Raw genomic sequence first — 25,298 nt, forward strand, 5'->3', positions numbered from 1 at the left:
TAATGGTGTAGATTCCCTCTGCAACAGAAAAAGTTCTTGACCTCTAAAAATGAAATAATTTGACAGTAACTGTATTGTAACTCACTTGCACCTGACCTCTTCTACCACCACGAAGGGACAGCTGAGCTAGCGCTCTACATAGCTCTCTCAGTTTAGACCTGAATGGAGCCTGTTTGGAGTTTAATTGAACATCAGAAGACACAGCCTAAGCATTAGAGAAGACTTGACTTTAGAATTCAGTAGGGTTTATTCTACAAATCTTAGATCAATGCCAATGATACAAGTTTTATGAATTCTCATTAAAAATACAAGTCAGTATAAAGATTCCAATAGTAATATAATGCATGATGATTCAGTTTCAAAACTTAAGGAATGAATCTGGGTTTTGGACCATGCTACAGAAAAGGGGAACACAATGTAGAAGAAAGAATATATAGTTTACCTCCCTTACTTTAGGAGGGGCCTGTGCCTTATTGCCACAATACCTGAAAAAGCAATATGAAGTGCATAGCAGCCTTGCCTGTACAGTCTCTAGGCAAAACTGTTGAATTTAGTATCATAGTCCTCTTCCCCCCCAGTTCTGTTAAGGTACATTTTGATAGCCTGATATAGCTATAATAATTTAAAGCTATTGCAACACCATCCCCCATAATGATTATAAACAACACTCCTTTGAACTGTAAAATGCTCTTGTGATGCACTGAAACTTTTCCACTGTGCTAGCCATTTTGCCCAGTCTTTCCAGGGATACTAAATACTGATTCAAACAAAAGATGATTTAGTTCCATATTCAAAACTCTCCTGTCTATGATTTTTTTTTTTTTTGAAGGAAGTCTCAGTGCAGTCTAATACTCAAATGCGTTGTTCATAGCTTCAGGCACAGTTAGAATATAAATCAGACATATTTTCTTGAACCTAGCCCTCTGATATGATGAAAGGTGTTATAGCTTCACTAAACAGTGAAATTTGGCCACAGAATTGCTAGATCAAATGCTTTGGAACGGGGGAGAAAAAAACTACCCTTTCTTTCTGGGAGCCGCCTGCACTTACAAGAGGATTAGGCTTAATAAAGCCATACCCTAAACCTAAGTTTTAGAGAAATAGTTTATCACAAGAGGTAACTCTTGTCAAGATGTGCACCTCATTCCCCAAATGCTGTACGTACATCTGTTTGTTTATTCCTAGTGACATTTTCACCCTGTCAAAAATAATGGGTGTCTCTCCTGTTGAGCCTAGTCATTTCTTGTAGCAGAACCACATTAACATCACAGAGCAGGTATCATGCATCTATCTGCAAAAGCAGACAGGGAAACTAGGCTTAACAATATGCATACGTTTCCAAACAGAATTTTGGTGCAGACAGTGACATTTAACTGCAACTCGGCTTTTACCAAAATATTAGCATAATACAAAAATTGAAAAACACTGGGTAAAAAGAAGCTGCTGACTTCCACGCATCAGTTAAAGAAAAAACCCCTCTTGCATAAATGGAGCAGCAGCACAGAACAAGCACAGACTTGGCTATACAAATACATCCTCTCTTCTGTAGGAATTTGCAAGAATTATCCAACCAACATCATACTATCAGTTTTTAGCATCATACCAATGGTGGCAAAATCTAGTATTAAGCCATCATGCAGGCTAATGGGAATTTCTTCTGCCGTACCGAACACTGCTGTGCTTGCTTTGAATACATATTGTCACTCTGATTTGTCTTTGTACTAAATGCATCTTATAATCTAACAGTCACATTTAGTCAGAAGTAAAAAAGTTCAGTAGCCCACGCTAGGCTTTAGTACAGTCAAGATGACAACAAAATACAAGGATGTCATTAAACTGCATATATTATAGAAAACAGGTTTACTTTGCATTTAAGTCACATTTAATACAAGACGAGTTGGTCTTAAACTGTCAACTGATTCTATTTGGAACAAAGTATGGCACAGATTCCCAATATCTATGGACATTGTGTAAATAACACATTTTTCTCTTTGCAATGATTATCAATTCGCCAAAAATAGTGTAACAGTCAAAAGGGAAGAGTGAAGGAAAACAGATTTAGGAGAAGAAATAAAAAATGTCTAAGAATTGAAAATAAATGACTTATTTTGTAAGAAACTTTATTTAACTTCATTTTTAAAAATGCATTCTCTCCTCAGAACAAATGCCACCGTAAAAAAAAAAATTGCAGTAGCACACACTTGCACTCAAAGGAAAACATGCAAAACTGATGGCTGAAAAAATTCTGCATAAAAATCCAAGACTTCAGGCAAAAGTTTGCCCCCATGTGCCTTTAGGGACTCCAGACCATAAACAGCTTTCAGTGCAATGTCTCTTGCTTCCAATTGGTGGGGAAACATATGGCAGAAGCTTGTCTTCAGACAGCTACGCTCTCCCAGATGTTTGAAGCAAAACCAGTCTCAGCTATATTTTAAAATATCATTGTTAAACTGTTGCAGAAAGTACAAACAGAATTCAATAAAATGTCAGAATCCAGTGAAGAAAAACTTTTGAGTTCTACCCTGTGCCATACATTTCTTAAAAAAAAAAATTAGACAGAAAAACAGATTTTATTAATACACCCTCTTTAAATTTTTTATTTCTGAAAGCAGCTCTTTAAGCAAATCAAAAGCAGTTCCTGAGTAACTGCAGTAAACAGTGTCTTTTTAAATATTTTTGCGTCTCAGCTCTTCTGTTTTGGTTCTTCCTTGGTTTTTTTTCTCCCTAGTTTTCAAGTTTAATCTCAAGTTCTTTTTCAAAAATGTGCAAGTTCAGTTAACATCGTTTCCAGAAGTCCACAGCTTGCAGGTCTTCCTGCAACAACTATAAGATCTGCACGTATGCTAGGTTGTACGCCTATACCTATTGCAGATTTTGCTCTCAAACCTGTACAGCATGCATTTTCACGTCTTCTTCAGCATACGCCGGGACTGCCATGTATGGAACTTATTGTAGGCCGTCTGCAGCATCTCTTCTATATGACTTATCAACTGAAACATTAAAGGGAAAAAAAATGTCCCAGCTACTGGAAAACAGATCCCCTCCCCTCCCTTTGACCAGCTACTCAGTTGTATTCCTCATTTTATTCACTAAGAGTAATCTCACTAAAATCCAAGAGGTATGCTAGATAAAAAGGACCTTGAGGCTCTACTGCAAACTATCTGCAGAGGGAGCAGTTCAGAGAGCTACTAAGCTGAGAAGGTCACAGGGAAGTGACACTTGATTGTGCTGCCTGTTCCAGTATTTAGTCTGTGACTACTTCAAGTCTGGCATGGTGGGAGACAGTTTTGAAGTTGCTAAAGTTCTACTTCACGGTGGAAGTGAAAAATGAAACATGACTTCCCCTTTTTTGTTGTTTCACTTGGGTAATTTCAAAGTATGGTTCTTGACATATACTGGTATTACTCAGCAAGTTATACAGGGAGAGAAGACATGCTTAACTGTGCACCCAATTTCTCTCTGCTCATTTCCTAGTTAACAAAAAACTTACAACACCCTAGGATAAGAAGTAACAAAGCTACCATCCTCTGATAATTACAATTCTAATTATTAATATGCACCCACATCATTAAAGTTAAAGAGTATTTTCCCCTTACATTTGTGCTTAAATACTGTCTCCGAATCTTTTCTTGGAATGGGCAGAGCTTTGTAACCTGAAATCTTTCCAGGTTGCTCCTCATTTTCACAACCTGAGAGAGAGAGAAACCAGTATTATAATCACTTGCATGGAAGTCTCATTTCCTTTAACAAACTGTTCTCCAACAAAACACCTTATAATTAATTCTGGGGGCTACTTTAAGTATGTATAGTTTGAGGAAGAAAAGTTGTTAAAATATCAGTCTCTAACAATTCTTGAGTACATATTTATTTTTGAGGCAAGTGCAGTATGACTGAAAGTGCAGTGTGCCCCTGTGATCATTATTACTTTGTCAGTAAATACTATAGGTAAGATATTCACAAAAACTTTTTTTTTCCTTCAAGCAAAGACTGTACCATGGATTTTCAGGCCATATTTTGCAGCAGAAAATCTAACACATCTGCGTGCAAATTTTTATATTTGTGATCCGTATGAGGTCAAAATAGTTACAATCATATATCTGATTGTAGACAGACATCTCTTCTTGAAGGCAATTTTGTTCTACAAAGCACTGTATGTTTTGAAGCTGTGACTGAGTGATTTTTGCAATAGTTGTAAGAGTAAGGAAAACTTTCTTTTAACTGTCACTGTGGAGGTTATGTCTTAGAGTTGGGGAAGGGGGGCTTTAGTTTGTGTGTTTTAAACTGGCAGTGAGAAATCTGCAGGTGGAATATAGCTGACCATTCTGTTTGAAACTAGCTTATAGCAACTCTGCCTGACAGAGGCTAACAGGTGTGCAGGGATAAGGATGCTTTTAACCAATAGCACCAGCAGAACTGCTGAAAAAAGTAACTGTTTACATTGTTTTGTGATCTTCAGTTCTAGGCATGAGTAAGCACTGCACTGATTTAAAGCATGTGTATTAGTTCTATACTTCAAGTTAATGACAGTCATTCTAAACCATGATCTGGCCACATCATAACCACAGCCACACTAGGAAGCTCTGCCTTACCTTTTCTTCTAGGAATGGCGTGTTAACAGGAAAGCAGGACCAGAAGTGTCGTAGCAGTTCCCCTACTGCCACATACAAATGTTTTAGTTCAGACTGAATGTCATTTGGCACCATCTCTGCAACAGGAAAAAGATTTTGTCACATCACTCAGAACTATTATATGAAAAATGCGAATGTAAGGCTAATGAAGGACTTCAGCAATAAACCTTTCTGTGATGCTAGTAGAAATGTAGGCTGGGAGGGAACAATGAGGTACCTCACACCTGAAATAGAACTATCAGCAGTACTAGATCAGGTCAGCTGCTATTTATGGCTATATACTTGGAAGAAGCTTGTATATTATATAGGGAGATCTATGCCAAGCAAAGAATGGACACCAAACTTAATCCAGGATTAGAAGCAGTATATTTGTATTGTTCCAACAGTGTGGCAGTACTGCTTCTGCAACCAGCACCTTGCTCTCTTCGCAGCACGGTGCTAAATACTGCGTGGTGGATAATGCAAGTTTTTTCCCTTTCCCTTATGCTGGCAATGAGAATACAGTCACAGCATGTGGAAGATAAAAAATTCAGGCAGGAACAAGGAACTGTACTCCAGATACTATTAAAGAAGAAGGGGCGACAGGGTTCAAGAGCAGGGAAGGAACCACAGTCATTAAAACCAAAGACAAAAAGCACAAGGAGTCATTGTGAATGACAGGAGCACAGTGAACTGAACAGTGAACTCTAGGATGAGGCTGTTTTTAAAAAAAAAAAGGTGGAGTGCAGCACCTAGTATGCCAACTGGGAGGGTAAGAAAGCCTCACTACTGCTTGCTGACTCCTTTCTTTCAGTACCATAAAAAAACTCGTACTTCCTTTTTCAGCTGTCTGAATTAGTTTCTGCTGCCTTCAGACCAAGTAACACAAATTAAACTGGTAAACTGTTATAAACCCTGCCTTGTGTGAATAGGGGTTCATCTGTTGTGAGACTAAAGAGAAAGGAAATCAGACTGGCAGAAATGTGACAAAAGGGAAATGAATGGAGATGTGAGAAAGAGGGGTTGTCTGTTTTGCCCTTGCAGTCTACAAGAAAGTTGTCCTGTTTCACAGCAAGATGTGGATCTTAAATGCAGGCTGCAAAAAACCTAGTTTCAGACAATTATCTAGACCTCACCTCATTAGAGCTTTCCCAGAGTATGCCTTTATTTTCTATAATCCAGGAAAAAAAAAAAAATCAGAAAAGAGAAATGCTGAACAAGCAAAACTCATTATCTGTAAGAGGACTTCGTATCAAGTGCATCCTTCATCACTTGCTCTGTAAAATTTTCTCTCATTCACTTGTGTCAGCACTGGTGTAGCCAGTACCACCCTCATGGTGTGGTTGGGTTGTTGTTTTTCTTTTGTTGCTGTAACCCAGTATTACTCCAGCTACATGTTCCATAATTTCCTTTATCGCTGTAACATATTCTAAGAGGGAGATGAAACAGCAAGCCAGGTACTGCTGTATAATGCCATAAAGTACAATTACAGTATTATACATCCTAAATCCTTACGGTTTATGGCTTGCTGTGTTCCACCCTGCATAAGTGCTCCTCCAGGTGATAGGACTGCAATAGTGCTAGTAGCATCACCACTTGAAAGAACCTGAAGGGAGAGAGGGAACAAATATTTCAGATCAGTCTTTCCAAAAAAATATTTTTAAAATAAGTTATAGTTGAAGTCCAATGGCAAAGATATGGTTGAGCAGATACAATGGAAGTTCTAATGAAGAGTCTGCTCGTCTCCAGAATTAGACGCAGTGACTTTGAAGTGCTATAGCTCACGTTTTCAGTGAAAGCTCTCCAATTAACTACAGATAAACAAACCTTTTCTTTGCCTAGCACATGAACTGGCTGTGCAGCTACTTTGAAATGAGACAGAGAATTACTATACAGAAATGTGACACGTTCACAGTTATGGCTGCTTTATTTAGGACCAAATCTAGGTTTACTAACAGAGGAAGTTCAGATGCTGGCTGGGGAGATTGGCTACATGGCTATGCTGTCCTCCAGTTGCCAGGACAGAGCTTCTGTGCAGCCCGCAGTGAGATCTACATCCTGCCTAAGTGCATTTAGGAGCAAAAGACCCATTCAGATATAAACCTGCTTACTATGACCTCCTAAGACCATTACATCCTAAATTTCGGGGGGGGGGGGGGGGGGATATCAATAACATTGGCCTGTGCTTCATGTTGCGTGACTGCCCTGCTTTACTACTTCACACCTTTACCATTTCCTCAAAAGAACATGGTAACAATAGAATATAACTCTGAGTATCAGCAATGACTCAGTTTCCTATTGTGTAGATTTTAGACACGATAGCTCAAAAGGTATCACCTAAAATTGTAAAATAAATTGAATAACATAAAACTATTGAAGATAATTAAGTTTACCCTGAAAAATTAAAATTCCAGAAGACATGAGACACAAAATTATATAGAAAGCAAGATGCTAACATCAAGAAGGGATTTTTTTTTTCAGTATTCTTCCATACCTGAGTTAGTTTGGGTACATATGTTTCCATTTCTTGCCTAATACTATGGAAAGAATTAATTATATCCTGACTGGTTGCATATTGCTGTGATTGAATTGGAGTTGGACCATGATAATACCTGTGAGGTGAGAAAAGGAAAGAGAAAAGTATATTAGTAAGAGTGTTGGTAAAACAGAGGCCAAACTCAGTGGACAGTTCTTCAAATGTTTCCAATTTTAGATGCTTTGCAACTGTTGACGCTAGTATCTTAATCTTATTTATTGACAAGGTAAACTACATTGCCACATGGGAAGAGGTTGGGTTAGGGATGGTATGGTATTCTCAAAGTAAGAGAAGAGCTTCTATCGTTGAATCGGTGAGCATCATTTTGCTCATGAAAAGCTATCTGTGCCAACTAATTCTGGGAATATCATTAGAATGGAGGAATTCACACCACTTTCCATTGAAACTAAGCTAAATGAAGTTAGGTACATGTTTCGAACTGTTCTCTTTCCTGTGGTATCACTCCTCTTCTGAATTGACATCTATGGTTCTAAAACTCAAAAGTCTAGAAAACAAGAGGACTATTACTAGAAAAACACTAGACCAGTGAGGAGTCCAAACTATCCCAACTGCACTTTTTTTGCCTGGGAGTGGATTTTCCTTGAAATTGTATATATTTTCACATGTAACATGTACATTTTTCCACTGTAAGCTGCAAGAAAGTGCTGACCTGTGAGTATAGGTCTGCTAGACTTTCACAGAAATTACACGTCAAAGCCCTTGCAGAGACTTAATTTGCTGAAAAGCGAGATGAAATAAAAATACAAATTTATATGGGAATTACTTGGAAGCTGGTTTATGCAGAAGTTCATATTAGGTTTCTAAACTTAGCCTAAACACACTTGAGCGTGGCACAGTAGAGACTAAATCAGCTGATTCTGTGCAGGCTGTAATGAGAGACCTGCTAGATTGAATATGCTGAAATAGTCATGCATAGTTTGTTAACTTACCTATCAGACTTCTTTAAGTTTAGTGCAATAGTTTTAATGCTATTATTCTTTGCTAAATCTTCATATTCAATGGACTCCTGGAGTTTCACCTAAAATAAGCCAAATAATTATACACATCACTAATGAGGACACAATTTGATGCATCTAGTGCTTTTTTCCAGTTCACCGAGTTTGAGCAGAAGAGTTAGTAAAACCTTAAAGAAAATGAAAGTATGGAATAGTTCATGTCTACCCTCCAGAGGAAGTAGTGCCCAATATTGTTTGAAGTGTGCAATTTGGAAGTCTTGGCACTACCGCTTTTTCTGCAGATTTTGGCCAAAATGTGCAGTCCCTACCGCTTCCAAAAAATGTTCTGCTATACATAGATCATTCTTTGTGCTCTCTACTTATGTCCACGTATCTCCAAATTAGCAGAAATAGTAATTATTTAATGGCTGGCGTACAGTAGTGCAAGACTAAAACCATAATTACCCAAGCTGTCTGGTGACAGTAGAGCTAGAGCATTAGCGGTGAGAGATAACAGCACAGTGATATCAGACTTTGTACAATGAGAAAACTACTTCTGAAGTCTCCTACTCTCATGCTACTCTTTCACTCCTCTTTTCATCATGTCTAGTCTTGGTATACTGTTTTCTCCCCAGTAAAAATTGCAGCTTTCAGGAAAGTCAAAGCTGTTGACTACCTCAACATTTAACAACACATGTAGTCTACAACCTTTTCTCACAATATATGCAGATTTTGAGTCCCCTTGGCATTTTCTACTTAGGCTGTCAACTCTAGCAAGAGTATTCAGTTCAGTTTTGTAGCTATTACAGTATACCCTTTTCCACTTTGCGAGCTGCTGCAGTTAGTCTAAAACAGGCTACTGTGCACCAGTTCCTGGCTACTTCAGTGCACCAGGTGTTACTACGCTTTCAGTTTAACCTCACTTCAGCTTCTGACCTTAAGATGAAGGCTGCTATGTGCCAGTTTAATCATCCCCTCTACAAACAATACACTCAATAGGTTAATATTAGTGCTTGAACACCAATATCCCTTTCAGATGGATGTTCCCTAGAAGTTTTCAGGCATTTGGAAAAAAAAAGGGGGGGGAGCTGCAAAAATAGAACTGCACTGAATGGGAAGAACCAGATTTCTGGGTCTAATCAGAATCACGTTGGAATTTTTTTTACTTTCGTTGGGCACTACCGAAGAGATAAACAGACCAATACTTCAAGGTGTAATTTATCTGTGTTTACTAACAGAAGTACAAAGCTTCTTATAGGCCCTCAGGTTCTTATTCTACATACTTCTAAGCAAAGCTAAATAAGTATCACTTTAGATGCATCATAAAACAAGTAAGGAACCTTCAGCAATCTTTTGAGAGACAGAGCTTCCAGTTCCAATCAATTAGAATTGCATCAGCTAACTTTATACCTTTTTCATTGGTGGCTGAAAGAAATCTGAATCCCTGGAGTTTCCATCCGTACTGCTGGTCTCACTGTAATGGTCATTTTGTGCTTCTCTTAAAATAGAGAAACAGCATTAAGAAGAATTCACCTCACAGGAAACTTAAGATACAAGCTAGAGACAAAGTAAATACATCTGTTTCAAAAATTTTATATGCATGTTCACATACTGTATGTCAACTTTTTTCCCCTTATGTCTTCATTTCTAGCGGTTGATCTAGATAGAAGGAACCAACTTCTCAAATAACCCTGTTTGTCAAAGGGGAAATTCAACAGCAGGGGAGGGTGCTTCTCCCTCTCTTCAGAAATAGTAGTGTGCCAACAATGCAAGTGGGACACAACAAAATAATGACTAAATTAGAAACACTTTGCATACACACTTATGCCAACCAGGTATTAGCAGAGCTATGGGAGCCCTGAGATTCTGTTTCAGAATGAGAGCTATTGTTTTGTCTCTTCCTGAACTGAGAAACAGAAACACACATTAGCCAGAAGAGATAATTTAAGGTCCAGTGTTCAATTTGTGCAAGACAGAAGGACAACACGAGGGAACACAGCTACACAGAAGAAAGTATTTAATTAAGCTCTCTAACAGGTAAGGTCTGTAGGATTTGGGTAGAGTAGTAATCCTTTGGTGGTTGCCTATAAACCAGTCGTAAAGCAGACTTCACATCAAACCCATTTCATGCCTCTTTTAGGAAGTTTCCTTTGTGAAGTTCACTGTAAATACAAGTAATCACCTGATACTTTTTTTTGGTCAGGGGCACAGTACTGCACTGGAGGAATCTTTCATCTGATCCACCCATGCCACACTGTTCTTCTGCTTCCTCATTTACTTATATCCATGCACCCCACTACAGGAAGCCCCAGCAGACCTGCTCCCGGAAGGCAGGCCATAGGAACTCCTTGCACCAGACCTCACCTCCACAGAGCAAAGAGAATACTACTTCTGCAGCCTTCACCAGGTCTAGAGAACTAAGGCAGAAATATCCTTTCCTTTTTTAATCCGCTTTGTAGGATAACTCATCTAAAAATAGCATTTGTCATCTCAGACAGCTCTGAAGAACTTTTATAAAGTAAAATGGAACCTAAAGGTATTTTCATTTCTAGAGGAAAATACTTCATTCATATAAATTAAAAGTTGGATGAGTAATTGAAAATGTATTTTTGTTTTGGAAAGTCCTTAAAAATTGTTACAAAAAGCTTTTACAGAACATTGAAACTTACTGTTTCCTGAGGCCAGCTGCAAGGACCATGGCACTATGATGATTAAAGCGTTTTATAATGGCAGCGTTGCTACTTTCTCTAGCAGATTTTGAGGCATTTGATGTAGAGGCCACAGAAGCAACACCATAGCCCTACAAAGAAAACAACATTAGCTACCTCTTGCCCCAAACCCAGGAGGATGATTCTCTGTTTTTCACCGAGTCAAGACGCCTGCATGCCACCTCCTCTGAACTCTACTGAGTGATACTGCATCATCATGTGAAGCAGTATTTTCCTACCTTGCCCCACCATCACCTTTTGTACTTCAAAAAATCTCCATAGAGTATTTGATTCTGCTAACACTTGGCAGTTTAGAGGTGTTTGAGAGAAAAAATTCTTAAACAGTCTTATAAAATCATGCCTTGTTATAAGTAAAAACAGAACTAGCTTAAAAAAAATTTAAGGATTGCCTGTACAAAACAGACAGGCATTGATGGCAAGTAAGAGCTAGCTATTGTTTTACTGACCTCTTTTTTAACATCTTGTGGGACACCAGCAGCCCACAGGCTAAGTGACACCTGTCAGGAGGATGTGATACCACTAGGAATTCAAAAAACCTCAAGCCTTAATGTTGGCAGTGTTCCCCAGTTACCAAGTGGCTGAAGGCAACTCACTTTACACCATGTGCAGTTTCATGCTTGCAGTTAACCTGCCTCAAAAGAAAACTAGGGCAGTTAGCACAGCACTTCAAACATACCCATCCTAAACTCCTAGTCCAGTTTCAGACTGTTAGCTTTGTACAACTCTTACAAAAAAAAACCAACCCCAAACCTACCAAACTTAGTAATGGACAGCATTATTAATTACAACTCAAAAGTTTAAGTTAAACCAACTGCAGAAAAGTGCATCTTTAAGTTATTTCACATTATGGTACACCATTTATAACAACTGTTTTAATTTGTACTTGGAGGCAGGTAATAGTTCAAGTTAGTCATATTTTTAGCAAAACATGGTATTTAAAGCTAAACCAAGAAAACTGTATAAAGTGTCCTTAACATGAAGCTGAATCAAATAAATAGCAATGTTCAAAGTGAGAGCAAATGCAAAGACTTTTTCCTGTTTTATGCTACTCTTCTGTACATTGTCACAGCTTCTAAAAGGTAGGAAGAAACCAGAGAGTCCACTTCAGACAAAAAAGCCATCGAAGTGAAATAATAATTATTCTTCAGAAAAGGCAAGTCCTGCTTTTATACCCAGCACACTAAGGCAGACATCTGAGGCATACAGGTCCATGGGCACAGTCTCCATTTCTTTACACACATACAACTGTATAAATGTTGACTACCCAACCATTGCAGCAACCTAGTAAGTGATGTGTTTTATAATTAGCATTTGTAGTTATTTTAACAGGAGAAGGCCCCACTTTCTCCTTAAATGAAACTAAGGTGGGGGGTTGGTGGTTTTTTTTGCCAACTACTTACTTCATCTAATGTTTTATCTTCCAAAGCGGTTAAATCTATCAGGGGGTTTTTTACTCCTTGAGACACGATTGTTTTTAACCCTGTATGAAACAAAGAAAACAACATGAAAAAATGTATTTAAACAACTAGAAATAATTGTGGGATTATTAGATTATATTTAACCTTTAAAAGGAGAAGACAAAAGTTCTGCAGATGCCCAAGTATCACTGTGACTAAAACTTTCAACCCTTTTCAAAGTTCCATTTAAAATAAGCAACAAACTTGAAAAGTTATTGTAAAAGATCATCCTACTAATTAGCACAGTTTTCACCAACTTCTACACATCACTGAATACTCTTTGGTAAAAAAAAAAAAAAAAAAAAAAAATTGTAAGATGCAATTATATTAGTTGTATTTGTGGGAACTGGGAAGCCTTAATTGTGTGTTTCTTCTAATTTCAGCACTGTTTTGCTGCCCCGTCTTGGGTAGAATGGTAATTTGTATCTGGTGATAGCTTTTACTTGTGAAGGATTGTGGATTCCTAATAGAATGCTTTCATTAGTCAGAATACATATTAAGGAATAGTGTTAAGCGATCTCAACTCTCCACATTTCTGTATCATCACAAACTTACCTCAAAAATCCAATAAAAACTTAAGTCAGATAATATTTTAAGATTTTACATTAAAAAGGCTGACAGAGAACAGGGATGGCAACTCCTCTGGAAAATCTTAAACAAGATCCATATTTGTCTATTACTAAAACTTGATCTATAACAAAGGCTATACCTGTTTTAAGTTGTGTACATACCATAAAACGAACCTTATGTAAACAAAATTATTCTATAGTAACTGATGGCACAGCGTAATCAATCTAGCATGGAATTTATCACAGATTTACTGTTGCATGAGTTGTAATAAAGCTTATTTCTAGTGCTACCAGTTTCTAAAGGCTAATTTGTTTCAAGAAATGCACTCACTATGAAACATGCTAAGAACAGCAAAGCTATAGCTAACTTTCAATGACAATCTGTAGCTTTCACTTTACAGTTTGACAAGCAAGATGCCCAGTAAATGAACAGAAGAAAAGATATACCTCTTCAATGTTACGCTCTATGATATAGCTAAGACTGTAGCAGCCTACTGCAGAAACAAAGTCAAAAAGCTTACCTTTTTCATCCAGTTTGGCACATTCTGCAAAGAGGTCTTTTGAGCCTGTATTGAGCCTGTCCCGATGGAAATAATGAGACTGAAAAAATCGTGTCCAGAATTCCTTCTCTGTCATGTTATGTGGAACATTTTCTGCATATTTCATTTTTACTGTGAACAAAACCATCATGATTATAAACTGTTCTGCAAATCTTAATATGATATTTTATGTTAAAATTTCCTTGCTTGCTTCCTGTCTAATACTGCCTTCATTCATGCTGATTAATTGTAAGGGAATGCAGTAGCTAAGCATGAGCAAACAGGTACTGTTTTATGCCCTGCAATGCTAGCTAATGCTCTGAAAAGAAATGCAAGTAACAGTGGTCTGAATATTCCACTTTGAATTGCAGAGGCACAAGAAGTCTGATTTGCTGGAGTTCTAGTTATTCTCAGAATGGATCTAGTCTTTTTAACTACAGGCCAAAATGAACGAGTGCCAGTTTCAATATAGCGCAGGGGAATGATGGAAATCAGATTCTTTTCCTCCCAAAGGTGATTTCTTGAAAAATAACAATTAACTGCAATGCTGAGTAGGAGTATCATGGGAAACAAATATCTATTCATAACTTGACTTTTTTTTAAAAGGCAACAAGTTAAAGTGTTTTCATTTAACAAAATCAAATTTTCATTTCAAAAGCATGTTTTAACACATGCTTCTTCCCATCCCTCAAAGGAGGCAGGGAGAATCATCCAGAAGACTGAAGATACAGTCCCTCATACTTCCAGGCTCAGACTAACTTTCTAGTCTTCCCATAGTAAGATAGTAAGAAACAAATCTTAAATGCATGTATTTGTTATATAAAGCTCTATTCTTACCTGCAGGATATGTTCGAAATATGGATTCAATGATATCTGAAGTCAAATTATACCTCAGACCATTGCAGCCATCTGTTTGAGGCCGTACATCAGCCTAAGAAAAAGCATACAGGGAGGAAAACCAGTCATGTCTGAATGCCTTCTTTAACTGTAGAAGGAAGAAAACTGGCATCTTGTAATCAAATTCTGCTGCAGATAAAATAATCTTCTTCCTCCAGTAATCCATAGCATATTTGATCATAAATAGGTATTTTTAGAATGAGAAATGAAGGAGCATGCAGTAATTACTTTATTATACTTGCCACTTAAGGGATGATTCAACAAGTAGACTGTAAGCTTTAGAAGACAAAAAGCAAAGACCACTCCATCAGTCAAAAGAATGATATGCTTAGTTTAATACCTCCTTGTTTCAAAGTAAAAATAGGCAAGTTTACTGTAATGCCTAATCTTTTGTTGCTCATTCAACAATTCAGCTAGTGAATAATCAGTGATGATAATGAAGTGACAAAAAATATTTATGGCTCTTACACCTCATTTCCTTATACACTAAAAGCATCTCAGTATAATTGACAAATAACATTGAATTTAAAAATTGAGAGTAAGCATTAGTCAGAACTTGCAAGTTAGATCTCACAGATCTCTTCAGGAAGCTCTGGAGCAAGCAAGCACTCAGTCCAATTCTCAGTAACAGGAAAAAGTACATGATTGCATATACTGCCTTCTTTTCTTCCTTTTGCTGTACACCTAAATTCTAGTTTTTGTACCACCCTCTTCCTAGAGAAACACTTGTTCTGAGTAGAGCCATATAGTTATTTTAACTTGAACTAGGACATACAAATATCTGAAGCTTTCTTCCTCACAAATGCAGAGTACACAAACACAACCAGTTATTTTAAGAAAGCTTCAGTTTTGAAGGTTTGGGTTGTTTGGCTTTTTTTTAATGTTAAGGTGTAAGAATAATGGGAGACAGGAAATCAGAGCAATCAAGTTCATTCAGTAACTGATTTGGGTATTTCTAGGGGGAAAAAACAAGCGTTTGTACAGTAGCTAAGTCATAAACCAACTCCCACCTCCTCTTTCCCTCCCAAACCCTTAACGTGTGCACACTCATTACAAAGGTGGAAATGGGATTCCAGCAGAAGAGTCATAATCTGTATGAATTTTGTTGCAGAAGTAGAAATGTGTATCTGTGGGAGGAATCTGAAAATTGTATCTATTTAGACTGCATTGGGATTACTGAGGCATGGTTTCTACAAATAGGTAACGTAACTGAAAGTTGGGGTGAGAGAGAGAAAACAAGCTTTCAGATATTACAGTTGTTCTTCAAGTAGCTGAAAGCATGTACTGGTTTAAAAAAATGGGGGAGGGAATAAAACCTTTTGTGTGGAAAGTCTTTGCAGCTTCATTTATGCATGTCAGTGCTGCTACAGATACTCTTTAACTTATTGAGTTAATACACTGTAATCTAGTGACTCTAAGTTCACCATTATTCCTGTTTTATGGAAGGCAGAGCAGCAGTATGAACAACATCTGCCTATTGTCAATTTAAAGTTCAAATTGAGCATCTTAAATTGACAAAATTTGGAGGTTGCAGATTTGCATAAAACCTTTACTTTTTTTTTTTCTTTTCTCTTTTACACTTGCAATAGTCTAACTAACATGCAGGAAGATGTTAAGTTGAGGAACCAGGAAAGAACAACATTAAAGTGTATGAGAAGTACGCGAGCAGAACTCTTACTTTCCCCAATTTGTTTGCTCTAAAATCCCTTAAGTAAGAGGTTCAACATACCAGAAATGCTGCAGAGATGCCCACATCCTGCTTACTAGGTGCTGCAGAATTATCCCCTGCATTCAGGCTTAAACGGTTGGCCCAGAATTCTTCAGCACTGATTACTTGGCTCACAACAAGGTCTTTATAGAGCTGAAACAAAACAGGATCTTCTTGCAGCATTCTGGTAAAAGAATGTATTGAATAGAATTGAAACTGCAGAATAAATCACCAAGATTTCCATAACTAACATGAGTTCACAAAAGGAACAGAAACCAACTTTTCTTTCAAAATGCTGTGCATTTCTTGACAAGATTGTGTAAACAACCAACCTCAATAGCTGTATTTGTCTCCAAAGACTTAAGAAAGGACTAAAAAAAAGTTTAAGGAATAGCATCAAATGCTAGAAAACAGTAATGCCTATGAAAAAATTATTGTGGAATTAACATCTTGTCCTAAAATACTCTGTGGTGCTCTTGTGGCTTTGCACATCCAGCACTGGAGTCTCCTGAACTGTAAAAGCACAACGAATTTTCTTGAACTTCCGTAACAAAGGTCAGTGGCAGGTGGTAGGGGGTAAGCGCAGGGAGAGAGATTTCAGCACTATCCAATTCGTGTTTAAGATCTTAAAATTCAGTAGTTACAGGTCTCTACTCTAGTGCAAGAGTACACATTATAGAATATGTGTGGCATAACATACCTTAAAACACACATTACCCCGAGTTGTTTGTTCATTTATATTTCTGTTGGTGACAGTAGGATCTTCAGCACTTAACTATCACATGCAGCACAAGTGCTACAGAAACATTCACTGTCACTACTTCCCACCAGGGAATGTTTACGAACGTTATCATCCAAGTATTATCACCTTTACTATCCAAAATGCAAAGAATGCATGCACCTGAAACTTCAGTTAATTCATGTTTAAGCAGCTTTTCATACAGATGTGTACCTGATCTGAAACCCACTAGGCTATTTTCAGGGAAACATGCATATGTGTTCACAATCAACCTCACCAATCTTTACCATGTACCTCAGGGTCTTATCATTTGCAAACAACAACAACAAAAAAGAAATCTTATGAATACATAGTATGTGGTCTAGGGAAGAACATGGATAAACTGCAATTTGGACTGAATGAAAGTCTGCAGCTGCTCCAAAGATGAAGTAGGATGAGATGAAAGTGAAAACTTTGTGGCAGGACATCCCTATTATGTTTTAACCACCAAGGTTTTTCCAGTTTTTCTTATTGGTACAAATATGGATTAGTGGCAATTCTTACAAATTAGTGCAGCAGGAAGCAGTGTTATTCTAATTATCTCATTAAAACTTGGAATTTTTGTACATACCTGACCTCCACATATCAATAAACGGAGGAAATGCTACAAGGACTCTGGATGTAGTACCCTTCCAGAACAGGTTGAAACGTTTTTGCCTCATCTGTTGCAAATTAAGCTAATGAAGCCCCTTTACTAGACTCGGACATCTAATCATCAGAAGAACAGACTATGACTGAGTATGTGCAAAGATTCTGGCTTTTCTGTAACTAGAAAAGCTCTTAATGTCACATGGCATAATACTGTAAAACTCCATTTAAGGGTACAAAGATTCAGAGCTAAGACTGCCCATGTACTCAGTATTAATACTGTTAGAAATGAGGCACGCAGCATAAGGAAACCAGTGCAGTAATAGCGCCAAAGCTGTATACACTGCTGTAGACCCTAGTGGTTGCTGCAGTACTGGAACCAGTTAATCCTGGCTGTGTCAGAGCTCCAGCACAAGGAAGGGCTCTTCCCTTTCTGCTGGGAAATCTCCTTGTAAAGATCTGATCTGCCCAATGAGGCAATGCTCCTATGTTTTGAAAAATCTAGCTTTAACTTACCTAAGTTCAAAGCTGGAACAGTCTTTGGAAACAGAAACTAGCAAATACAGGATTCACAGCAGATGCTAGAATCAAGTGAAACTCATATGGGGAGACGCAGAGAAGGGTGCTCTATGGCCACAAGGACTGGTTCAACACAGACATTTTAAAGGAACGGAAGTGTATCTTAAAAGCCCTTTTGGGAAAAGGACTTAGGTCCTGAACATCATCTCAAAACATTTTTTAGAATAAACATCCTGTATGCCAAATAACAAACTACTGCATCTCAAGTGAGATGCATGAAAATACCTAGCAATTTAGTAGAGTATATAAAACACCAGGAAAGAAGATTTGAGGGGGAAGAAGTTATACAGGGAGGGGGAATAAAAAAAATCACAAATCAAGGAAGGTGAGAATTTCTGAAAAAGAAAAAAAATATTTCAAGCAGCTTTTCTAACTGATACATATATACTTAAGGAGACTAAAGAGACAGACTGCCAGTGGGGTGCTTTCATCTCATAGCCATGAATAACAAAGACTGGGTGGCAGCCGGGCTGGCTGCCTTTACACCTCAGGAACATGTCACTGAGAACGCAAGTATAGTCTCAACATGTTACAGTTATGTAAGTCTCAAGGAACTGCCTCTAAATTGAAAGCAGAGAGATTTTTACTAGGGAAACAAATGCTGTATCGCTAATGATGTTGCACTAACAACAACTTAGCAGAAATACATTATAGTTAGGTAGCAATTAAAAAAAAAAACCCAACCCAAAAAACTTTAAGGCTCCTTTCCCTTTACCTGTTCTTCTCCTCAAGTTCTTTATTAGCTTTCCTTTTGAACTTAGGCAACAGTTGTTGAAGAAGATCCTTTACCGCATCTCGCTCCTTCACTGCTGTGCTTTCATTGGAGAAGTGAAAGTTGGTTGTGTCCCCTGCATGCAATACTAGCTGAAGCTGAATTTTAGCTTTACCTTCTGGACTGATTTTCTGGCCTAGATTATACAGAGAGTATTAATTAGCAACAGACAGTAAGCTTCTACAAGAAACTCTCTTCCCTAGAGTATTCGCTTATAAGCAGTTATGCTCATCATCCAATTAAATACCATTATCCTTTGTGTGAATTTCAGCCATGAAAGTGGAACAGACAGACTTCCCCTTAAATTAGTTTGAACCCTGCACCTTGTTCTCTCTAAAGCACAAGACATGGACACCAGTAGCCTATTGCTCAGTATCCTTCAGCTACTGCTCCGGAGCTCTGATCCATCTTTGCATTCCCCACATACTCCATTAGAAAACTGCTGCAAATTAGACTGTCATCACCTGGACACTTTAACCTGGTACCAATCCAGGCTGCTGCTGAAAGGTGACAACCACGGTCCCCCTTTCCACTTCTTCCTGCTGGCTTTCTTGTACAAGTGTTAGCATTTGTGCAGCAAGCCAAACCAAGGAACTGATCCACTGAAAAGTAACTCCCTTTTGTTTTTCCAGCTGGACCAGTTCCCACAGAAGAAAAGCTGTAAGAAAGCAGATGCCGGGTGGAGTAACAGCATGTCTGCTGACAGCAAAGGTATGCTGGTTTCAAGTAGAGTGGTAAGCACATTTAGCCACTAGTACTCCCAAAGTTGATCACCAATGCCTCCAAGGTGCTATTACACCCTCATGACTCATAAGAAAAACCTAACTCCTGCTTCCTTTCTCATAACCAGAGGGAGCAGAGGCTAGAACAACTATGTTTACAGACTGTTGTGCTATATTGACTTCAGTGTAGCACTGCAAATGGCACCAACTTAATTTTGAATCTTACCCCTTTCTCCAGTGCCAATGGGAGACAGGAACCAGATGTCACCACTAAATAATCATCTCTATTACAAATTTACAAATACCACCCCCACTTTTTTTATTTTAGATGACAAAACCGAGCATCTTTCATCTACATTAAGACTTCAATGACTATATATGTAAATATTTAAAATATAAGCTGCTTAAATGTAAGCAAATAGCTAAATAAAACCTTCACAAAGTTGATTATTATACGTGAACAGAGCTTTTAAACTCCTTATCACATTTGTATTTAAGAAAACAGCATATTAGTTCTGATTCATCACACACATCTTTGATCATGCTACAGTACTTGTACATGACTTTAAACAGCAATAATCGCTAAACCTTTACCAAGTGACGCATACAACTTTCTTTTTATTCCTTCTTTGGCATTGCAGCACATGGAATATAAGGGCTAACTGGAGCCAGAAAGACAGCATGCTATAGACATTTACTGTTCAGTTTTGACTTGCAAGTACTCTGCTATTGCAACAGCAAATGCTTATTCGGAATGTTACCAGTTAGGCCAAACTACAGAAGCTAGCACTTCTGAAGCTATGGTCGGCTGGATGAAAATAAAACAGTGAGGTTCATTTTATATGAAAACTGAAACAGCTTTAGATGCATATTTTCACAGATGACATGCCAGATAGTTTCTGTGTTAGACCCTGAAAATCCTATACTCTTCCTCAACGCCCCTCCCACCTTTCCCTCCACAAGCATATGGCATAGATTATTTTTCTGTTCAATTTATTGCAGAAGTTTATCAAAAGTTAATAGTAAATGCAGTATAACTTAAACATCTGAAGACTTCAGAAGTTCTGCAGTAGCATCCTTAATAAACTGGTGATACTTCACCACAGTCCCAATCTCTGCTGCTACATAGAATAACCTAGTCAAAGCTCCAGACCTTTGCAACATTCCTAACCTACCTACTAGTGTTTTATGGCAAATAAACTTTGGGTTGTATTTAAATGTTTATTGAAATACTGCTTACTGAAGCTGGAATAGGAAAAGCGTTCACTTACATTTTATGTCTGCATACATATGGCTGACTGTGAATCGGTCTTTGCCTTCAGGTGCCCATGCTATCCTTTCAGCCATAAGGTAGAGAGCTCCATCCTGCTTCTTCTGACGTACCTTCTTTACAATCAGTAACACTTCTTCAGATGACGTTGCCATTGCGGCTATAAGGAGCTATTAAAAACATACAGTTGAGCTGATTAGTATAATTATTTTTGCTGTAACTCTTTCGCTACTCCTATCTATATCAAAGTATTACAACCCACATTTACTTGTTAATGCCTACATAATTTTTGAAACATCCCAGATAAACATGCTTCCCTCTGTCAGTGCAATCAGCAAATTTAAACAAGATACTGCTGGCTACCTGAATAATTAATCTAATTATATTGCTGATACTGCTTTTGCTCCAGTAAAAGACCCGCAAATCTTACATTTAAACTGTTCCTTTACTGGTTTTTCAAGTTCAGAAGAGCACTGAAGCTGAGCAATGACATACATTCCAAATCTCCTCTGGCATTTGGCAGCAATTCCCTTCTTCAGTGTGAATGGCAGATGTTAAGTCGTTTCAGAAAAGGGAAGGATACAAGATATGTGAAAAATCATGGATTTTCAGTTCTCTGTACTAAAGATAAGGTAGCCCAGTTGCACTCCAGTTCTTACTGTGGTGGTTTTTGCCGAACGCTTGAACAATGTTTTGTACACTTGATTCCAGCTGGCCAGTTTCCTATCCGTCTCCCCCAAAGTCCGAGGGACTAACGTTAGACCTACTTCAACACAATGGTGATTTTGTCACCAGTCTCACATCAACAAGCCTTTTGATACTTCCTGCATTCTTCTCCCCAGCAGTCACTATCTTTCCTCTCCACAGGTTCACCCTACAGCCTTAAATTTCTCAAGAGGTTAAGGACACCGCAAGTATGACTACATTCTATTAATGTACTGTGTTACACCTGTCAAAAATTTACATCTTTGGTATGTTCACTGTAAATGTTTAGTCTGTCTGATTGCTGTATTTTGTACATCATAAACTTTACTATTGCTATGTAAAATAGTATTTTCAAATGCTGACATGCATGTTTCATGTTCTTTGGAATACCTGTAATATTTGCTGGGGCCCACACCAAACTTCCAACAGCAACCTGCATCAGCTATTGCACTACTAGTAGGTATCACAAAGTGATAATTCTAAGCACTTAAGTTCAGATACTTCTATTTTCTTTAAAAAAAAAAAACAGCAGCAAGATAGGGTATTTTACTCTCACAGTCTGTACAGTAGCATAGCATTCTCTTCAGCAAAAGCCTGACAAGCCCATCTCTGAAACGAGTTAGGTAAAATAATAAATGGAAAGATGTAACAGCAAAAGGGCTCTGCACTTAAGCTTCGCTCCTTCATCATTTCAGTCATCCAAAGCTTTGCCAAAGACTTCAGTGATGCCGAGCTGAACGTGGGGTTTCACATCAGCACCATTGCAGCAGTCACTAGAACACACTGTGCCACATTCAGAGCAGCCCTGCTAATACTTGTCTCTCAAAGAAAACTGCATGGCATGATTTCAGGACCGTTTCCTAGCATAATCCATTACAGTCTCCACAGCAGCATTTTTCTCTTTCAGTGCTATTCGCACTACCATTTTATGTAGAGTTTCCTGTTGCAGGTCTGTAGTCTCTCATCAGCACCTTATCCTTAGCAGAAAAAGGCATCTGGCCAGACTTTTAATAGACCAGAAACCTCAACATATGCAAGACTAAGGATCTGGGCTTTTTTTCTCCCTTTGTTACTTTACAGTCCTTTAAGGTCATTATTATCCAATGCAGTAGAGACAAAACCACAGAACGCAAAGGAATTAAACCTGTACTGAACAAAAACAAAAAAGAAAGCATTTTTATAGTCAGGCTCATTCTGATGCAAGTTGCACTGCTTTTCTACCATGCTATTGCACCCACCTACAACCAGTCTTTCAACTACGGAAGAAAACGATCAGCAGCTAGCAACTTCTCCTTTACAACCATGGCGCTTCTAGCACAGTACCCTGCAGTGTGCAATCTGTGAATGCACAATTATCCCACAAGTGGCTCATTCTACCTTCTGGGAGGCCGAACACACTAGCTTACTGCTGTTCTTATTTATGTCATTGCTGTGCTTCCTTTTTCATGCAGTAATTTACGGTGGCAGTAGGATGATACAACTCATAAGCACAGTAAGCATTACCCAAAATGGAGAAAACCTTGAGCTGTCTTTTGAACCATACATCAGAAAGGATTAAAAAAAAAAAAAAAAAAATCAGGATTTAGGAAAGTCATCATCTTTCACTAATGAAAACAATATGGCTTCTTGTTGCAAGAAGTACAGGAAAAATTGTAAAATAGAAATCTCGCCTGGCTGCTAGAAAAGCATGAGGATGGTCTCCTACCGACTGCAGAGGGGAAAGCTACATCCTTGCTAAGCACACACAGTACACCAGTCATTTTCTTTTCTTTTTGGACACTTAAGGCTTACTATGCAGAAGGGTGAGAGCCATCAATGATCTATTCACGCCTGCCCAAATCTCATAACCTCTACATTTGACAAGTGAAGTTTCCAGGAATCAGTACTGCGGATGATGACACTGCTGCTGAAAGGAGCAAGAACTGCAACATGCATATAGAGAAATTCTGTTATTTTACAGCTTTAAGTGATAATTTTAATCTGCTGCTAAAAGAAGCAGCATTAGAGTTCTTCAGCTGCAGATTTTGGAAGACAGACCTTTCTCTGGTTTAAGTATCTTCCAGAATAGGAAGGTCAAACACAGTTTATTTTAAATTCTCCAGCAGCAGAGCTTTTGAAGTGACAGTTAATAGTTCTGAAAAGCACTTGGATCAAACAGCAGTCCTAACCCACGGGGTATGACTTGTCATCAAGCCTGTCTTGAGGATGTTAATTTCAGCTGCCGTTTACAACTGGCAAGGTCTATCAGGAAGCTTCAGTGTCGGCATAAAACAAGAAAAAAGGTCCTGTTTGCTTATCCACCTATAATCCCTCCCCCTCCTAGCTCCGTGGCAGTGAATGCAGCTTCTGGAAATGCTGTCAAATTCCAATAGCTATCCTTACTCTAAAGCAGCGACTCTTCCTAACCACTTTTAAAACCAAGTACCTGTCTTTTCTGTTCCTTACAACACCTGTTCTGAATGCTCTCCATTACCAGCATGTCACTCCAGTCTCCTCCCATGCGGTGTTGTCAAGTTCTGAGCAGAAGTAAAGGAAACCTTTATGCATTTTAATAATCCTGACTTGGTCAGGGTAGGCACGGGCTGGCAGGCGAGCCCTGACAGATCTGACGCAGGCCTTGCTGCTAGCTTTCCGCTCCCCGCGGGGAACAGCGGAACGTCTACGCTAACGGCCCACACCGAACCGCAGTGCCACGGGCACGCAGCCGGGCCGCGGCGGTTCGGCCCCACAGCCCGGGGGGCCCCGGGCGCGGCCGGCAGAGCAGCACCCCGAGGGGCGGCAGCGGAGCTGTCAGAGGAACGCGGCTCAGCGGGCCGCGGAGGCGAGAGAAGGGCCGTTCGTCTCGGCCACCGGCGAGCTGAGGGGCATCCGCGGTCCGCGCCCCGGAGCCCGCCGGCGGGCTCGGGCCGGCCTTCCTCCGCGGCTCCCAGCACCCGCGCTTGCTCCAGCGCTTCTGCCCGCGGCGAAGCGGGCCCCGGCGGGGTCCCTCCGCCTTCTGCCGTCCCCGGCAGAAGGGCGCCGGCGGCCCGGGGTCCGGGGCTCGGGCACCTCTTTGTCTGTCGCCCGCGACCAGGCGCTCGGGTGAAGGCCCGCTGCCCCCCCCGGCCGCGATCCCGCCGGCGCGGCGCTGCCATCTTCCCGCCGCCCCCCCCCTCCCCAGGAGGCGCAGACCGGCGGCTGCCGCCGCCGCCGCCCCTCCCGGTCCCTTCCCTCACGGCACCCCCGGCCCGGCCAGACCGCCGCCGCCGCCGGGAGCGGGCATGGAGGAGGAGCGGGAGGCCAAAGGCCGCCGCGGTACCGGGCCCGCCGCGGAGCGCCCCGGCAGGCGCTGCCCCGCCGCAGCCGGGGAGGGAACCGCCGGGGCAGCCGCGGCCGGGAGGCGGATCGGGCCCCGCTGCTCCCCCCCACCCCCCCGCCACAGGCACAGGCAGAGTGCCCGGCGGTGCCGCCGCCGCCCCGTCCCCCACGCCGGCGGGCTCCTTACCGTACGGGCGGTGGCGGGGACCTGCTCCGGGCCGGCGTGCTGGCTGCTGCCGGCGGGCCGCGCGGGAGGGGCCCGGGGCTGGAGCGGACGCTACGGGGGTCGGGCCGCCGCCGCCGCCGCCGCCGGGGCCATGGGGCGGGCAGGGGGCGGGCACGTGACCGGAACAAGCGGCGGGGTGCTGGGAGGGCGGGGGGAAGGAGCCCGCCTCACGTGACAGGGGAACTGGCCGCACGGCGCGTCCCCTGCAGTCACGTGGCGCGGGCCGGCTCCCCTCCCGCCCCCCTCCCCGCTCACGTGACGGCCCCTCCCCCGTCGCCATGACAGTAGCGGGCGGAGGGGGGAGTGACGGGGCGGTAAACAGCGCCGCCGCCGCCCCCCCCCTCCCCGCCGCCCCCGCCCCTC

The 25,298-nt window shown here is 40.4% G+C and overlaps 1 protein-coding gene and 1 long non-coding RNA gene across 6 annotated transcripts; one reads left to right on the forward strand and one right to left on the reverse strand.

Moving 5' to 3' along the window:
- Window positions 1–223: 223 nt before the first annotated feature.
- GTF2H1 (general transcription factor IIH subunit 1) lies at window positions 224–25,180 on the reverse strand. 5 transcript variants are annotated; one of them, XM_075047951.1, is made up of 15 exons: window positions 24,897–25,180; window positions 20,709–20,877; window positions 18,659–18,851; window positions 16,020–16,182; window positions 14,231–14,324; window positions 13,376–13,525; window positions 12,229–12,308; window positions 10,769–10,899; window positions 9,510–9,597; window positions 8,094–8,182; window positions 7,102–7,219; window positions 6,123–6,213; window positions 4,590–4,705; window positions 3,597–3,689; window positions 224–2,990 (listed from the first exon to the last, which is right to left on the reverse strand). In XM_075047951.1, the coding sequence occupies exons 2-15, from the start codon at window positions 20,860–20,862 to the stop codon at window positions 2,904–2,906; spliced, it is 1,647 nt and encodes a 548-aa protein (XP_074904052.1). In that variant the 5' UTR covers window positions 20,863–20,877; window positions 24,897–25,180; the 3' UTR covers window positions 224–2,903. The 5 variants fall into 5 exon arrangements, with proteins under 5 accessions (XP_074904052.1, XP_074904050.1, XP_074904051.1 ...); XM_075047949.1 differs by lacking the exon at window positions 24,897–25,180 and adding an exon at window positions 23,838–24,125; XM_075047950.1 differs by lacking the exon at window positions 24,897–25,180 and adding an exon at window positions 21,203–21,365.
- LOC142040282 (uncharacterized) lies at window positions 19,089–21,293 on the forward strand. Its single transcript, XR_012653146.1, has 3 exons — window positions 19,089–19,222; window positions 19,348–19,426; window positions 21,174–21,293. It is a non-coding gene; the product is annotated as an uncharacterized LOC142040282 (long non-coding RNA).
- Window positions 25,181–25,298: the final 118 nt, after the last annotated feature.

The sequence above is a fragment of the Buteo buteo genome, chromosome 16 (assembly GCF_964188355.1).
Source record: "Buteo buteo chromosome 16, bButBut1.hap1.1, whole genome shotgun sequence".
NCBI lineage: Eukaryota > Metazoa > Chordata > Aves > Accipitriformes > Accipitridae > Buteo > Buteo buteo.

Coding starts and splice junctions, on each gene's coding strand:
- GTF2H1 (XM_075047949.1), bottom strand. CDS start 23,912: ATGGGAGGAGACTGGAGTGACATGCTGGTAATGGAGAGCATTCAGAAC. Junction 14,325..16,019: donor GCATCTCTGCAGCATTTCTG/GTATGTTGAACC, acceptor GCTTTTTCTTAG/GCTGATGTACGGCCTCAAAC. Junction 6,214..7,101: donor ATGTACCCAAACTAACTCAG/GTATGGAAGAAT, acceptor CTCTCCCTTCAG/GTTCTTTCAAGTGGTGATGC.